The sequence below is a fragment of the Monopterus albus genome, unplaced genomic scaffold (assembly GCF_001952655.1).
Source record: "Monopterus albus unplaced genomic scaffold, M_albus_1.0 scaffold205.1, whole genome shotgun sequence".
Classification (NCBI taxonomy): Eukaryota; Metazoa; Chordata; class Actinopteri; order Synbranchiformes; family Synbranchidae; genus Monopterus; species Monopterus albus.
This window is the reverse complement of record NW_018128085.1, coordinates 1,071,976-1,089,103: the sequence shown is the minus strand read 5'-3', so window position 1 is coordinate 1,089,103 and position 17,128 is coordinate 1,071,976. Positions and strand designations below refer to the sequence as shown.

General features: G+C 40.7%; 2 protein-coding genes across 5 annotated transcripts in view; one reads left to right on the top strand and one right to left on the bottom strand.

Moving 5' to 3' along the window:
- The window catches only part of tusc3 (tumor suppressor candidate 3), an 81,788-nt gene extending 77,062 nt beyond the window's left edge, over positions 1 to 4,726 (bottom strand). For all 3 annotated transcript variants that reach the window (XR_002276446.1, XM_020618449.1, XM_020618448.1), the window contains exon 1: positions 4,601 to 4,726. Coding sequence is in view for 2 of the 3 variants with exons in the window: in XM_020618449.1 (XP_020474105.1) it covers positions 4,601 to 4,705 (105 nt within the window). In the remaining variant the exon portion in view is untranslated. The remainder of the gene's footprint in view (positions 1 to 4,600) is intronic.
- A 5,404-nt stretch (positions 4,727 to 10,130) lies between these two features.
- The window catches only part of sgcz (sarcoglycan zeta), a 363,877-nt gene continuing 356,879 nt past the window's right edge, over positions 10,131 to 17,128 (top strand). For both annotated transcript variants that reach the window (XM_020618429.1, XM_020618430.1), the window contains exon 1: positions 10,131 to 10,831. In XM_020618429.1, the coding sequence (XP_020474085.1) occupies positions 10,793 to 10,831 (39 nt within the window). In that variant the 5' untranslated portion in view covers positions 10,131 to 10,792. The remainder of the gene's footprint in view (positions 10,832 to 17,128) is intronic.

Here is a 17,128-nt window from a genome sequence, read left to right as displayed (position 1 = left end):
CGATTTCATATTTAAAATTAAAATGTTCCTTGTATCTAAACTGTAGCACCCATGGAGGTTGCTAGATGTTACTGTTTGTCTACTAAATGTAAATATTACAAGCAGTGACACTGACAGTAAGTACACATACACCTCGCAAGCCATCAAAAATAGCAATATAACAAATGAATTGTTTACATCAAATTGCAGAACAAATATGTCTGTCTCAATTTTTCCATTAATCCTCTCAGTCATTCCAATGCTTTTCCATCAGTGGTTAATTTCTCCATTTACTCATTTGTTTATTCTTCCACTCGGCTCTTTGCTCATCCATTAGTTGACCCATCCAATTCTTTATTCATTCATTCATTCAAAATATGTGTCCTCCTGTCAAGTATATGTCCATTCATTATTATTTATTTGTTCCAGAGTTTGTCCACTCAATCAAGTTCCTATTCATATGCAAAGTTGGCTGATTAAAAAAGTGCTGATGAGGTGGTGCAACACTAAAGTTTCAGCAGTACTCTGACTAAACTCATTCTCCCTTACATCACAACCCACTAGATGTTAGTGATTTGAGCCCCAGATTCGAACCTTGTATTAACAGTGGAAGCATCTCACGTTTTATTTTGTCATGTGGATAATAACATGGTGGGCTGTAAAGATTTACAAACACAGGATCGTCTCAAAATTGCTGCAAACTGCAAGCCTAGCTTTGAAGGTAACAAATTATGTTCAGTTTCAGGTTTATATTGTAATTTAAAGGTTCTATTAGAAAACGTTTACACCCTTGTATGTTCATAAAGTTCATTTGTTCCCCTCTGTGTGAACATGCTCTGTTTTAGCTCCTGAACCCCCTCCCTAAAAGCCCAGTCTGCTTTGATTAGTCAACTCCCTACGGTGCTGAACAGGAGCTGCCTGCCAACTCCAAGCTGTGTTTCCGGATTCCGGACAGCTCTGGTCTTCGGTGTTAGCTCTGTTAACATCGTTAGCCACTGTTAGCTGCATTTCTACACTAAATTTTACCGAGCAACCTCAGGCTCTGCATTTCTCTCCACATCCTCTGGTCACAGTGCAAAAGCAGGATGTAAAATATATCCACAAAACTGTGTGCAGTCGAAAAATTCAGCTTTTACGATGGCACCAGTGGCTGTCAGGCAAACACACATGGATGCGTAACTGCCTAGAAATTATGACCATTCAAGGAGATCCTTAAACTATCACGTAACAAAAGTCTCACAAGTGAGAGTTTGTGAGATGTGTATAAACCGAGTTGCTTCTGCATTGAAGTACTAAAACATACGCATACTTCATTTTTGAGCTTTGGGTCACATCGGCTCTCAATGTGCAAACAGTAAAACAGCATAAGGCTGTGTAACCGCTTCTAAACCAAAAGCTAAACGACCACAGATGTTCGAGCAGGAGCCTGCTACTGTTTATACACAGAGTTTAGTGCTGTTACAACACTGCTAGAAAAAAAAAGCTGAAAAAAGTTACCACCACCCAACCCAACCCACTACTCAAAGGAAATCTGGCTAAAGATTCACACAAATTCTCTGGCAAATTCTGACTCTTCACCAATATTACTAACCCTAACACTTAATCTGTTTCTTCTATTTGATCTGTAATACAATCTAATGTTAGCCATTTTAGCTGTGCAGCATTACATTGTTGCTAATGTGGCTAAGTTAAACAAGCTAATTTCATACACAAGCAGTAAAATAATTTTAAAATAGCAACTCTTACAGCATCAGGATGTGAAGCAGACTGTTGTAACATTGTACATAAGTCAGAAAACAAAAAATCATGCAAAGAGCTTTTTTAACATCATCAGTAATACGTTTTTATTGCTACACCCTACCCAGAATTTGGAAAAATAATATGGCATACTATTTATTTGAGTATGAAAGTTCATTGTTTACTTTGGGAATAGTAGTTTGACAAAATAATATTATTTTGAGATCCACATATATTGGCTTTTGAGGAGCTTTCAAGCATGTCACATAGACTGTGAGATTTGTTATTCAATCTATATTATTCATGGCCTCTGCCTAATTACACCACAGTCCAGTACACCTGCAAAGCAGCTCCCTTACTTAGATGCAGAGTCTCTCATTTTTCCTGTAAGACTCACATTAAGGGCCTTCACTGGCATCTAACATGATTAGCATAATCTGTGATGTTATCTTCACACAGTCAAAAGAAAAAAATGTATGTCATCATAGTTTCGAAATAAAGTTGTAATGCACTGTGGGTTACCTCTCCTGCATCGTTTGTGACAGCACTGTCAGCTGAAGTGGCAACTCTATTGGATGGTAACACAGGAAGTGGTCCCAGTGTCTGTCTTCTGTATCAGAGCTGAGAGCATCAAACTGTGAAGAAAAGCGTGTGAAGAAACAAGGTGTGCATCACACTGCTTTGCCCTCTTTTTCCATCAGCCTTCTTCCTATTTCATTTAAAGGACACACATTTTGCAGAATTCACTTTTAGAGCATTCTCTGACATTCACATGGGTCTCCGGTGTGTAGAGACACAAAACATGAGAAAAGAGCAGTCCCTGACTGTTTTGCTTTTTCTGCATTTGTAAAAACCTCTGCTCAAGCATGCCATTTGGATTTGTCTTTCTTTATGATGTAGTGTGAAATGACAACAGTTGATTGCATAGATTCTTCTCTCACTCAGGTTCGTTTTTAGTAGTTTTTGTGATTTTCCTGATCGAACAGCAGACAAACAGCAACATGGCACACCTCAGAGGAAAGCAAAGATTCTGCTTGGTTGTTTGTTGCACAAACAAGCACAGACATTTTTACCTACTTCCATTCTCAGAGCCAGCGAGGACACAATGGCTATTGTTTATTTATTTTGGAAAAATTCCTGAAGATATCCCTAAAACATTGTATATTATATGTTAATGCTAATCATTTCATGTCAGAGTGCTTTCTCAGTAAGGGTCAGTATTGGATTTGCATCCATACTGAAGCTCAAGAATGTATCTGTTCCAACTGTCCATGAGTCTGCTTCACGTCCTGATGCTGTAAGAGTTGCTAACATTAGATTGTATTACAGATCAAATAGACGAAACAGATTAAGTGGTAGAGTTAGTAATATTGGTGAAGAGTCAGAATTTGCCAGAGAATTTGTGTGAATCTTTAGCCAGATTTCCTTTGAGTAGTGGGTTGGGTTGGGTGGTGGTAACTTTTTTCAGCTTTTTTTTCTAGCAGTGTTGTAACAGCACTAAACTCTGTGTGTAAACAGTAGCAGGCTCCTGCTCGAACATCTGTGGTCGTTTAGCTTTTGGTTTAGAAGCGGTTACACAGCCTTATGCTGTTTTACTGTTTGCACATTGAGAGCCGATGTGACCCAAAGCTCAAAAATGAAGTATGCGTATGTTTTAGTACTTCAATGCAGAAGCAACTCGGTTTATACACATCTCACAAACTCTCACTTGTGAGACTTTTGTTACGTGATAGTTTAAGGATCTCCTTGAATGGTCATAATTTCTAGGCAGTTACGCATCCATGTGTGTTTGCCTGACAGCCACTGGTGCCATCGTAAAAGCTGAATTTTTCGACTGCACACAGTTTTGTGGATATATTTTACATCCTGCTTTTGCACTGTGACCAGAGGATGTGGAGAGAAATGCAGAGCCTGAGGTTGCTGCATGTCCGGGAATGAAGTACAGACATGTCCAGGACAATTTCATGTTGAAAGACATGACAGCAGTTAGATCAGTGGAAAAAAACTAATTTTAAAAGCTAATGACAGCAGCTGACTCTCAGTGTAGAGTTGCAGGATGGAAATAACTCACTGCATATATGTTTGTGGTCTTATCAAACATGTTGGATGTGGCTCGTCCATCAGGGAGCAAAAAGTGGAGGGTCATCTTAATTTCTGAAGTGACTGATATGTTTTTGCAACAGTGCTGTTATTAGATAGTATATTAGTAACAGTATACTTACAAGTCACTACCATCGACTCAATACAGCAGGTGAACAAACAGTATGTGAGCAAAGAGCCCTTTCAGCTCAGTGACAAATGAAATCAATGCAAATGAGAGCTCTAGCAAGCAAACCACAATAACTTCCTCCTCACTTCCCTTTCAGATGAAACAGACACACTATGGCCTCAAAAAAGGACCATATGTTAACCTCTTAAACTAATCCAACAGTAGTGCCATGCGGCTGTTCCTTCTTCGTTACGGTAGCCTAAATGCAGCTAACAAGCATCCATGTAGCTTGTTATTGTGCGATTCTCGCCAGCATCCTCTAACCTCACTGTTAAGTTATACTAGAAGCAAAACACAGCACTTCCTGTATTTGCGAATTTCAAAACAAAATCATTATAGCAATGTTTTTAAGTGGTGAAGCTAGTGAAGATGTCAGCGTTATTGATTCTTCCCCGAACAACAGATTTTATACGGCTTACTATAACTAACTAGCTAACTATTTAACTTCCTATGTTCCCATTCAGAGCAACCAGAGTTTTATTCAGACTAACGGTGAACTTTGTGTCTAGTGTGACTAACCCTCACTAGCTTAACGCACACCGGCAGATTCTACCTGTGCACCCCTTTCATTAAATAACACGCTAACATTTTTCATTTAAGAGGATGAAGCGTTACCTCCTTCTTCTTTTGCCCTCCCCCGGGCGGCAAGCATAACACCAGGAGGAAGAAGATAGACAGAACCGTCAGGTTAGCGAACGACATAGCCGAAATAGGAGCCATGACGGAAGGATGCTCGGACTGTAAGACACGTCTCCACGAAAGGATTGGATTCTGAATCGACCAATCAGTGTACAGTTTGGAAGCGCGGTATCGTCTGGGTATTGTAGTTTTTAAGGGTAACAGAGCCTAAGTCTGAACTACTAGCCTATATTCACATAAGGGTGGACTGTTGACAACTTGTGAATGTGTTTCAGTTTCAGAACACTTTAAATTAGTTAGATGGCTAAAGGAATAAAAACTTCTCCCTGACTAAGGTGCAGGCTTGTGACTGGGTCTGCTCTTTGTTAAAAGTGTCAACAAATGTGGCATCTCAACCAAATGCTGCAGAGTTCTCTGTTTCTTTGTCTCATATATTCTGGGAGGTGAGATTGTCACAGACACTTGATAGAGTTAATTGAAGAGGAACAAATGATTTATGTGAAATCAGTAGGGTGACATGTCTCCCTGTTTCCCCAAGAAATTACTCCAAGGCATTGTGTGACTAATGTAATTCAACACATTAGTCTTGCAATTAATATTAGGCTACCTATGTAAACTTTTCATAGACTCAAAGCAGTGATGTCTTTTTATTTATACTAGCAGACATATTAATGTAGGTTTCCAAATGTTTTCTGTCCCCCGTCCCCCTTTTTGTGGGTAAAAATATTTTTAACCCCCTCCAAACACACACAAACACACAACCTTCACCCCATACACATTAGTTCAGTACAATGCAGAACCACAAGGAGCTACCACATCATTACCTTAACACACTCACACACTCTAAAATACCCCATTAGCCTTCTAAGTATCAGAAATGATATTGTACTCAATGATATTCTCTTTTGGCCATTTCATATACTTCCCTGGCTCTATAACCTGGAGATAAGGGAGAGGAAGTGGCTAATATAGTTTACTTTGCATTCACATTCTGTAATGCTAAAAACTTTCTGTCTATAATTTGTTCTCTTATATCTGTGCTTTTGCCTCTTGTGTGCCTGTTCTCTTTCCGGGTGTTCATGGTGGAGAGGCCATTGTGCGGCTCAGGTCCTATCTGTTGGCAGCACCCAGAAGCTGCTTAACATCCTCCCTAATCATGTTCTTCATATGTAATCTAGAATGCTGTCATCCTGACTACAATAAAATTACTATGTTGCTCTATTCTATACACAACATTTCCTTTTGTCCTGGAAGAAAGATTCCTCCTAAACTTTTATGGTTATGGAAATTTTTCCTTATCTGATTTGATATTCTCAGGGACTGAAGATAAAAATACTAACAACATCAATATCAAATAAACTGGACCCTAAAAGAGGTCAACAAAAGATAAGGAAACTCAAAATACAGCAAACTGAACTGCACAGTACCTCAAACAAAAACCATCTGACCACACAAATGGGGAAACATACTGTATATAATGGCTGGCCAAACCAATAACACACACAGGCAAGAGACACAGATACTATCTAAATAATCTACCAATAAACACTGAACAGACAGTCCACTAACAACTAAATATTTTTGTTTAGATGTTAAAAACAAATAACATAATTCGACAAATAAAGTTCTAACATAAACTACTGTTAGGTATTTTTAGTCAGATAGAAATTGGTTAGATACTTTATGTATTAGAAATGTTTAGTGGAGATAGGATGTTTAGTTAGACTGTTAAATGCTTATGCCTGCTTATGAGTTTCTACAGGGTACATCTGGTCAGGGATAACTAGAGAGAAGAGTTGATGATGCAGGTTGGAGGTGCAAGATACCTGAGCGTGTAATGTTAATTTTACCTGTGATCCTTTGAATAAATCAGCACTGTTTTGAAGTTACTTGGACTGCCTCGTCTCTTAGAGTTAGCAATTGTAAGAAGAACCAAAGACCTACACTACAAACAAATAAACAATTTATTTCTTCCAAACTCTCCCTTTTCTTGTATTGGGCACTTGGTACAGTCCAGGCCTGCTGCCAGTCCAATCTTTTGTCCAGCCCACCTCCATCCATGGACCAGGAACACTGTAAGTCAAAACATTTTTTTTACACACATTAACAATACAAAGTTAACCAAATGTGCCTGCTTCAATGATTAATTGTATATGTCCAGTTTCGAATCAAATGCCTAACATCTACCTACAACTTATATCTATACACATAAACTAAGACATATTGGGCTATATAAATCAAATTTGACTTAACTTGATGACCCCTATTGACTCAATTTGGCACTGAGCCACATAATTTTATTTTGAGGAGGTAAATACTGTTGACAATGCTGACAAAAACATCTTCTTCAGTTTCCCTCAGGACATCTTATTCCACATGGGCAACATGATGCAAAATCGTACAGTCCAATCTTTTGTCCAGCCCACCTCCATCCATGGACCAGGAACACTGTAAGTCAAAAAGATTTTTTACACACATTAACAATACAAAGTTAACCAAATGTGTCTGCTTCAATGATTAATTGTATATGTCCAGTTTTGAATCAAATGCCTAACATCTACCTACAACTTATATCTATACACATAAACTAAGACATATTGGGCTATATAAATCAAATTTGGCTTAACTTGATGACCCCTATTGACTCAATTCGGCACTGAGCCACATAATTTTACTTTGAGGAGGTAAATACTGTTGACAATGCTGAAAAAAACATCTTCTTCAGTTTCCCTCATGGGCAACATGATGCAAAATGGTAGATGGCAGAATGTGTCCTGATGTGCAGGGTGAATAGATCATTCCAGCAAGGTGGCAGAGGGGGACTGTGCTAATGACTCAATAGTAGATGCAGGAGTGGATTATTCAAGACCTGACTGTTTGGAAGAAACCTGATAAATCCCCAGATACTGGTCCAATGCTCTAGAATCTTCTGTCAACTAGAAGTGAACAATACTTTAAAAGATAAATCAAATAACATATAAATCAGACAGCAACACAAATGACCACAAAACTCATAAATTAGCGAAGGATAGATCTAGTGTTTGTTTGTTTCACACAAACTCTTTCCATTTCTGTTGCTCTCTTTTGCTCTTTCTCTCTCATTCTCTCTCACGTGCACACACTGCTGAAATGAAACGCATGTCGGAATATTAAAGTCAGTGCACCGTGAAACAACCAGTGTGTGTTGCAGTCTTGTTAAACCACAGTTCATTCACTCTATAGCAGCTCAATCATGGAAACATTCCCAGACTTGCTGGGCTTGGTTGCAAAATTTGTCAAATTATTCCTTTGGAACTGCCTTGCATGGTTATTACGCAGAGCTGAAGGGTCTGAACTTTTTCATGCAAAGGTCACAAAAGTTAATAAGATACACTGCAGGTTGCATCTAGTAGGTTTTTTCTTACAGACGCAGCTGTTTAGGCTACTACTGACTCATCTGCAACTTATTTTCTCAGTTAACTGAAAAAGTAAATACTGAGGAAACCTGTACAGATAAGGATAAGGATAATCACCTTTAAACTCCCTTAGTGTCTCCTAATCCTCCTCAAACAACATGGAAATCAGTCATTCACACAATTTCTCCTTTCCATTTAAATGTATTTCCCATTTCAGATGAGATGAATATACTGTCAATAAGGAACAGTTAGAGGTGCAGAGGGGTGGAACTGGAGGCAGAGAGAGAGGAGGAGAGAGATGGGTGATGTCATTTCCAGCTGGCATAGGACTGGGCGCCCATATCTGAGGTCAGCTGCTCCCTTATAAAAAATAACAAGTCCTGAGAAAAATGATTAATTGCCCAACAGAACAAAGTTTATAGAAAAGAAAGAGAAATGATGGTGGGGCTCCCTAAGTTACAAAGGAGCGGAAAATAGCAAAAATGAGAGCGGGAGGCTGGGAGGGTGTGACATCAAAAGGAAAACAGAGAGAGAGAGAGAGAAATCAAGAGAGATCTCTGGGTAGAGAAGGATTGGTAGTAAGAGAGAGACAGTGAGAGGGATGAAGACGTTGGGATGCGACACAGAGGCACCGAGAGAGCAGAGGTAGAATAGAAGAGAGTCAGACAAACGGAAAGGGAGGAAGTGAGGCATTCATTAATATGATGTTCGTTATCTCTGACCGACTCCCTCAACAAATGTTCCTGTGTGTGCTGTTGAAAAGACATATCTGTGTGTGTGTGTGTGTGTGCACATTTGCCTATGTGTATGTGTTCAGCAAGGCTTTGAAGTTGCAGAAGAAATCTTTAATGTAAACAGAGATGATGCTATCCTGGAGGAGTAATAGGAAGGTTGTCAATCAACAAGATAATGTTGAAACTAAAGAAACTGTCTCTCTAATAATGTAAATTTGGCTCCAAATTCTGTTTATGTCAAATCCATAGCTTATACTACCTGGATGGTTTTAGTTATACATCGGTATACACTGTTTTTGGAGATAAAATTAATTAGTGATGCTGTTAAACACACATTTCTAACTTTGCGGGCACTAATAACTTTGTTTGGAGGTACAGTATGAGTCTATGAGAGAAGATTACTCAGCATATTTGAAGTGTCTTGTTCACCTGCAGTCATAATGTCAAACACATTTTGTATTCTGTTTTAATAATAATGTGGTAACAATGCCCTCCAACATTTAACTTGTCTCCAAGGCAGTTCAGTGTATTGTTCATTCTTTATTTTGTGAGACTTATCAAAATTTAGGGCATATAACCCTAAACATCGAGGCAAACAACATGCCAGAACTCCAGATATGCTGGCCAGGAGTCGTCAGACTGGACTGATGAACATAAAGCTACTCCTCTCCGCCCCATTGTCTCCTCTTTTTTCTTCCGTGTTATCCTCTAGGTTCGTTTTTATATCTTTGCCACCTCCTCCCCTCTATTCTTTTTGCCCCCTCCTCTTCTTCTTTCCTCTTTTTTCTCCTTCTCAGCTGCTCTTCCCTTCCCCATTTGTCTCGCCTCCCCTCTCTTCTGCTCATTCAAAAAGTGTGTGACAAATAATTAAGGCCCCCGGTATAGTCGGCAGGCGGCGACATCTTATTATACAGGTGAAGGATGAGAACAATTTGGACCATAACGAAGAAAGAAAAAAGTTTTGTCTGCCAGTTCGATGTACAACGTGCACAATGTGATTATATAGCTGTAATATTCATAGAAATATACTGTACTCTATCAGCTCAGTGCACCTACATCTTGTTAGGCAAACATGCCTGTCTCTCCCTGGCACGCACGCACACACACGTGCGGGCACAGACGCACACTTCAGACTTTCTGCAGCCTTCTTACAGCCACCGCATTTCTCTCTCTCTCTTTCACATGCACACACGCACGCTCGCGCACGCCGGTGCATCAGTGACTGGAAGAATATACAGTGTAAGCCTTCCTTCGTTCTCTCCTCTCATCTGAACTCAGTTCTCATCTCCTCCCTTCAGCATTTCTCTTACCAAGTCTCTCTGTAGTTCTCTCCCCCCCCTCTCCCTCTGTCTCTCTCTCTTTCTCTCTCTCTCCTTCCCTATTTTTTTCGGGGAGACCTGATATCTCTGGCGGTTTGCCGCATGGAAGTCGCCCAGGCAAGGCATAATATCATCACTCTGATCCGGGCTCCTTCTCTCCAGTTGCCGACCACTGCACGAGCAGACACAGCATCACACTCACATTTACTGGGATCCAACGGTATATAACGGCATTTATCCGCTGACCGACTGTCAGGAGAGTCTAAATCACGGCTTCATTCCAGCAGTGGGGGGAGGCGTTTCTTACTCAGATGTAGGCAAATAACAAAAAAAAGACCTACTAGATCGTCAACTGCGCAAAAGATGCAGCTTTAAACATTACGCACGGCTAATTCTGTTGTATTTCAGTTTCTTTTTTTATTCCCTCAGTCCTCTGCACGGACAAACCAGGGACTAGGGGTGGCGGGGGTCTTCCACGGCGTGGAGTCCTGAATTTACCAAGCGACCCACCGGGAGGAATGAAACTGAGAAAATTCGTCTCCGGGGCGGAATATTAATAACCTAACATTAATCCAGAGGATGTTGCAGCAGAGTTTGAGACTCTAGAGAACATCCCAACTTTTTTTGGTTTCCGTTTATAATTTCTTTCTCTCTCCTCTGCTTCGCCTGTGGGACTTCTGTTTTCGTAAAAGATTCGCTGTACTTAATTCACTCTCAGTCATGGACCGGTCGACGTCTTTGGATATAGAAGCGCTCAAGGTAAGACCCTCGCTCCCCAACGGCTCGCATTTGCTCCAGGGAGATAGCTGCGATCCCCCGCTGGATGTGTGGATGGCTGGATAGATGATGGCCTGTTAGATATCTAGTGGTGATGTGTGGTTGGTGGGAAGACTCTTATCACTGCGTGGCTGGTTGGATTAATCAGCAGCAGAGTGATGAAGGGTAAAGCTGGTGTGCTGGGTGACTGGTCTAAGGACCGGATGGCTGAACAGGTGCCTGTCTGGGTTTGGTTCGGTGACCCATGGCTTTGGAATGCTGGGGAGCAAGTCTGAGGCGCAGTAAACAGAGAGGATTGGTACTCTCGGACTACCCAGCTCTAGGTTGTTGCAACGCTCTCCAAGAGCACAACTCTTTCTCTCCCTCCCTCCCTCTCTCTCTCTCTCTCTCTCTCGCACACACACACACACACACACACACACTCCTATGCTGGCAAGGGAATAAAGAGATGGAGAGAGAGGGGGAGTGTGTATGTCAGTATTCGGTGCGTGGGGTGAATTTCAACTTGCTTTGTCTGCACGGAGAGTTGTTGTAGAGAGCTGCTGTGGAGGACGCTGGGACGCTCAGTAGACGGGACGGATTTCCCCGACAGGGTGGCAACCCACTGTGTCAAAATTTTAGGAGAGAGTAGTGAGTGAAAGAAAAGTTCACCTCGCTCCTGCTCTCTCTCAAATCACTCGACCTCATGTTAATTCCACAGTTCAGTGCAGGCTATTAAAGTGAAGTCCACGATTCCTAACTGTCAAGGGAAAAACAAATACTCTGCCTGTATCTGCTTGTGCCTATCAACTTGTGAGTAGGTGCGGTTGTGTGCGTGCGTGTGTCCTGTATGTGTGCATACTTGAGAAGAAAGTTATGCAAAAACATGCAAATGGCTCTTTGGGAGCAGTTGTATCAGGGGAGCTTTCAGCACCTTTTCCCTCTTTACCAATAGTTTGTAAATGTATGTGCAGATTTTTCTCATAAATATTTTGTATATAAGCTGTTCATAATGTCCCTTAAAGCCAGAATGTAAAGTATTTCCCACAGCAGAAATACAAACTCCATGTTAAGAACCAAAAACACGCATCAAGCAAGCAATACCATTAGCAATAATAAGCCAGTCACTATCACTTTATATGCCAATATTATATGCTGAGGGCGGCATGGTGGAACAGTGATTAGAGCTGTTGCCTCACAGCAAGAAGGTTCTGGGTTGGAGCCCCTGTCAGCCCAATGCCCTTCAGTGTGGCGTTTGTATGTTCTCCCTGTGCCTGTGTGATTCTCTCTGGGTTCTCCAGCTTCCTCACACAGTCCAAAGATTAGGTTGATTGGCGACTCTAAATCGCCTGTAGGAGTGTGAGTGTGCGTGGTTGTCTGTCTCTGTGTCAGCCCTGTGATAGACTGGCGACCTGTCCAGGGTGGACCCTGCTTCTTGCCCAATGTGGGCTGGGATTAGCTCCAGCCCCCTGCGACCCGGTTCAGGATAAGCAGTAAGGATAATGGGTGGATGAATGGATATTATATATCACAAATGTAATGTAAATCAAGTGTCATACTGAGTTTTCATCAAGGAATGAAAATTGTGGGTGGAAATGTCCACTTTCTATGTGCGGTTGCTATTACCAGTAACCAGTAATTGGATAAATCAGCAAATCAATAACATTCTCAAAGGGTTTGACATTTCTAGTAGCATTTTATGTGATCAAAACTGAAATGGGGACCTCAATAAAGGACTGATTCAATGCTTCAAATTGAGTTTGACTCTGCTTGCTGGTTGAAGATTCCAAAGATGGAAAATGACATTCTGATTTAAAAAATGACCTTAACTGTTAGCCAGTGAACTTGACCTGCACAGTGGTGTGAGTATTGGTGTTGTTGTCACATGTAGGGGCTGTGTGCTACTTTCTGATGTCATGTTTGGTTTGTGGCAATTGTTGGCTTTTGTTCAGGCGAATGAAATTATATCAGTGTGTAACAAAAATGAGAGCAAGTGAATACTGTATTTAGGAAAGTATAGCTTATCTGTTAATAATATATTCTGACCTAAAAACCAGGCTCGATTTGACTTGTTAAAAACAAACAAAAAGCTGAGTTTGTCATCTTTCATAACTGTAACAGCACATTTATGAGAGTTTGCATGATGACAGTGTTTGCCATTGTGTTTATGGCTCTTTCTATGATAACAAAAGTCTGTAAAGCTTGCCGGAGCAATTTTGTCATTAATATCAGTGGAGCGCTTGTCATTCTGCCTCCCAATGTAGTAGTGCTATTTCTGGAGATGCTCTTAGTAGAAGAGAGAAGAGACACACGACCATATGGATCATATAGGTACTTGTAATTTTAATTTGTAAGTACCTGTTGTGGATGGCATGGTGATTCAGTGATTAGCGCTGTTGCCTCACAGCAAGAAGGTTCTGTGTTAGCGCCCCAACCGACGTGATACCTTTCTTTATGGAGTTTGCGTGTTCTTCCTGTGCCTGTGTAAGTTTTCTCAAGGTGCTTCCTCCCACAGTCCAAAGACATGCAGCTTAGGTTGACTGGCGACTCTAAATTTCCTGTAGGAATAAGTGTGGGTGTGTGGTTGTTTGTCTTTAAGTGTCAGCCCTGTGATAGACTGGCGACCTGTCCAGGGTGTACCCTGCCTCTCGCCCAGTGTCAGCTGGGATTGGCTCCAGCCCCGTGCGACCTTCTTCAGGATAAGTGGTATAGATATTGAATGGATGGGTGGATGTACCTGTTGTTATTTGCGGTCCTAAATAAAAGCACCCTACAGGTTTGATGAGTGACTGCACATTAAGTGTTTGGGTTTGCAGCTCCAAGTTAAAAATGTTGCCATTCCCAGTTCTTTTTTACAAGTAATTAATATGATTGTGCAAAATCTCCTGCTGCTCAGCTTTATTAGTCTAGCACGCCGCCTGTTGGGTTTAAAGGATTTCAGTCGACTTCCACCAGTGGATTTATCTATCTGCTGGCTGATCTCTGCAGAGCTGGTGTCATATCCTTGACAGTGCTGACAGTCTCTGAGTACTAGTGCATGTGTAGTTGGCCCTCACACACACACACACACTGTCTTCTGCTGTGCACTCTATTTATAGTGACAGTTAGGAATGTGTGTGTGTGTGTGTGTGTGTGCATGCTTATATTACTAACTATGTAAATGTAAACTTTAGGGTAACAACTTGGTTGACTTTTAAGATAAGGTTAAGTTTTGGTTTAAGTTAAGGCTTCAGGTTAAGGTTAAGGGCAGGGTTAGGGTTAGACAGGTAGTAGTTATGGGCAGGGTTAGGGTGAGTCTCCAGGCAATACATGTATGTCAATGTAAAGTTCCCTTGAGGGATGAATACAAATGAATGCGTACAGGTTTGCTGGCAAGCTGGCCCTTCAAACTTTGAAGATGAACTGGATGAGCCCCTGACAATGAACCCCAGGTTGCTTCTGATGGCCAGAGCAGCACCGTGCAGGGACAGCGCCACCATTGGTGTTTGTGTGATGGTGGTGCCACAGATGCCTTCCTCAGTTCTGTACCAGAGACAAATTCTTTGTGTGTGTAACATACTTGGCCAATAAAAGTGATGATCATTGTCTTTATGGAGACAAACAGACACACACACACACACATACATTTGTATAGCTATCTTTGTGAGCCTAGTCATTGATATAATGCATTCCGTAGCCCCTAACCCTAACTTTAACCATCACAACTAAATTCCTAACCCCAAACCTTCACCTAATACCTAACCTAAACCTAATTCTAACACTTAACCCTAAAACCAGATCTTGACCCTCAAACAGCCCTTTGAAGGGATCTGAGAAAGTGAGGACTGGGAAAAATGTCCTCACTTTCCCAAACTGTCTTCATTCCCATGGTTTAAATTTCAAACCAGTCCTCACTCTGCCAGCCATAGAAATACACACACACACACACACACACAAATACTTGTGCTTATATCTTTGACATAGTGCATTCACTAGCCCCTTACCCCAACACCCAACCTAAACCTAATTCTAAATTCAACCCTAAAACCAAGTCTTAGCCATTAAAATCTGTTTCAGGAAGTGAGGACCAGCCAAAATGTTGTCACTTTCCAAAACTATCCTCACTCTGTGGCAAAAAAACAACAACTTTTTTTGGTCCTCACTATAGAGCAAGTACAAGAACACACACACAGCACTCCAGCCTAATGAAAAGCCAGATTTCTTTCATCCAACCAAGTGTGTGCGTCTGTGCATGTGTTTGTGCCTCAAAGTGCATTCAAATGAACAAGGACAATATTGGGACACTGGGGCGACACTGCTTTATATCAAATATACAAGCGATGTGTGTGTCTGTAGTATTCTTGTAGTTGCTACTTAATGAGGACCATATTTTTTTTCTTTTGCTACAGAGTGAGGGCATTTTTGGAAATTGACAACATTGGCCAACATTTGGCCATTCCTCACTTTTTGAAACTTCTTTTTCAGGGTTAAGACTTGCTTTTATGTTTCAGGTTAGAATTAGGTTTAGGTTAAGGTAACGGCTACAGTTAGGCATTTAGTTCTGGTGGTTAAGATTATGGTAAGGGGCTAAGGAAAGCATGAGTAAATGAGTGTCCTTACAAAGATAGAAGCACAAGTATGTGTGTGTGCATGCACCTTTATATTATTTACAAGGAAATCACTGAATTTTAGGTTGGCAACATGGTTTAAGGTTAGGGTTAGGGTTAGTAGCAGCTATGGTTAAGGTTAGTATAAATCTAAAGGAAATGTAAGTTACCGGTAATGTAAAGTCCCCACAAGGAATGAAAACATAGTGTGTGTGTGTGAGACAAGACCTGCTTATAAATCAGTGCAGCTTTCAATATCAGTGGAACAGTTTAAGTGCTATTGATCTTTAGTAATAGCTGCACCATAAATTATATTCAATATAATAAAGGCAGTCAGATGGAAATTGTTCCTCTACACCAGAGGCTCTCAACTTGTAACATGAACAGGTATTGGAAAAGCAAAAAAAGTTTAATTTTTGGTAAAAAAAAAATTTCAAAATTATAATTTAACCTTGATGTAACCAGTTTAGTTCAGCTCAGTTCAGATTTTTATTCTCCCACACAAGACTATTCTTTTTGCACACATACATACACAAAAGACAATCAGAGACAAAGAGTGTTGGTACTATGCACACAAATCAGAAAATAAATTAAGGGATGTATTATAGTAAGAGCACTTATTGCACATAGGAAAAAGGAAAACCCTAAAGTTATTGCAACTAATTTTTGAAAACCTGTGTCTCTGACCAGAAGAGGCAAGATGAGAGTGAACACATTTATATTTATGTCACCATTATGTCACACCAGAGCATTACAAATTGTGTCTACTGGTCACTGTAACTAGCAAAATTGTGAAACCTCTAAAGCCCTTTATTTTCACAACCAACTAAAATTAGAGTAGGACCCCTAAACTATGGTTGGCTTGTTAACAATGTAGCTGCTAATCTAAATATATTTATCAAATACTTTCACATTTTTATAGGCCAACTAGATTTTTAAAATAGAGCAGAACCTCCAAATTATGAGTAGTTACCTGCCAAAATGACTCAGAAAGTAAACCATCTTGTGCTATAAGCCTCAGCCAGAATGAGCCAGCATTTGCAAAGTGGCTGCTTGGTTGCAGTCTTTCACACAACCCCATTTGGTAGCTTCCCAGTGCAGTCTCAATTTTGCATTTCTGGCCATTGAGCAGCGTAGTTGGAGCAATTGGGGGTTCAGTGCCTTTTCCAAGGGCACTTCAGCAGTAGCTGCTGAGGGAAAGGAGAACATTAGTCATTCATTTAAGCCAGCCAGCCCAGGCATGCATCTCTAAATTTCCTCATCTGTGTATCAGGAGGCATCAGCTCAGTTTAACCATGTTACAAGCACAACCATAAACCACACATGAACTAATGACTTAATGTGCTGCAGTGTGAAATATATTTTATGTTGATCACAGTTGTGTTTGTTGAAGCTGCCAGTGTGGCAGCTGCACAATTTGAAAAGTGGGCACCTCACTTCAAGCCAGATAGTCTTTATTCTTGTTATAATGGAGCTTCCCCAAACATTTGCAGGTGTGCTCACTCCATTTTCAAAGCTATAGCATATAGGCTTTGATGCATTATGGAGGGTGAGTTCACATTAATTACAAAATCCTTTCTGGGTGTCAGATGGTTCTATAGCTACAGTATACTGTACAGTGATAGGCAGTGATCGGCAGCCACATGTGGGTTAAAGACCAGGCAGTTTCTCAACCTTTACAACATGGAACATCTGCTTTTCACTTATATATATA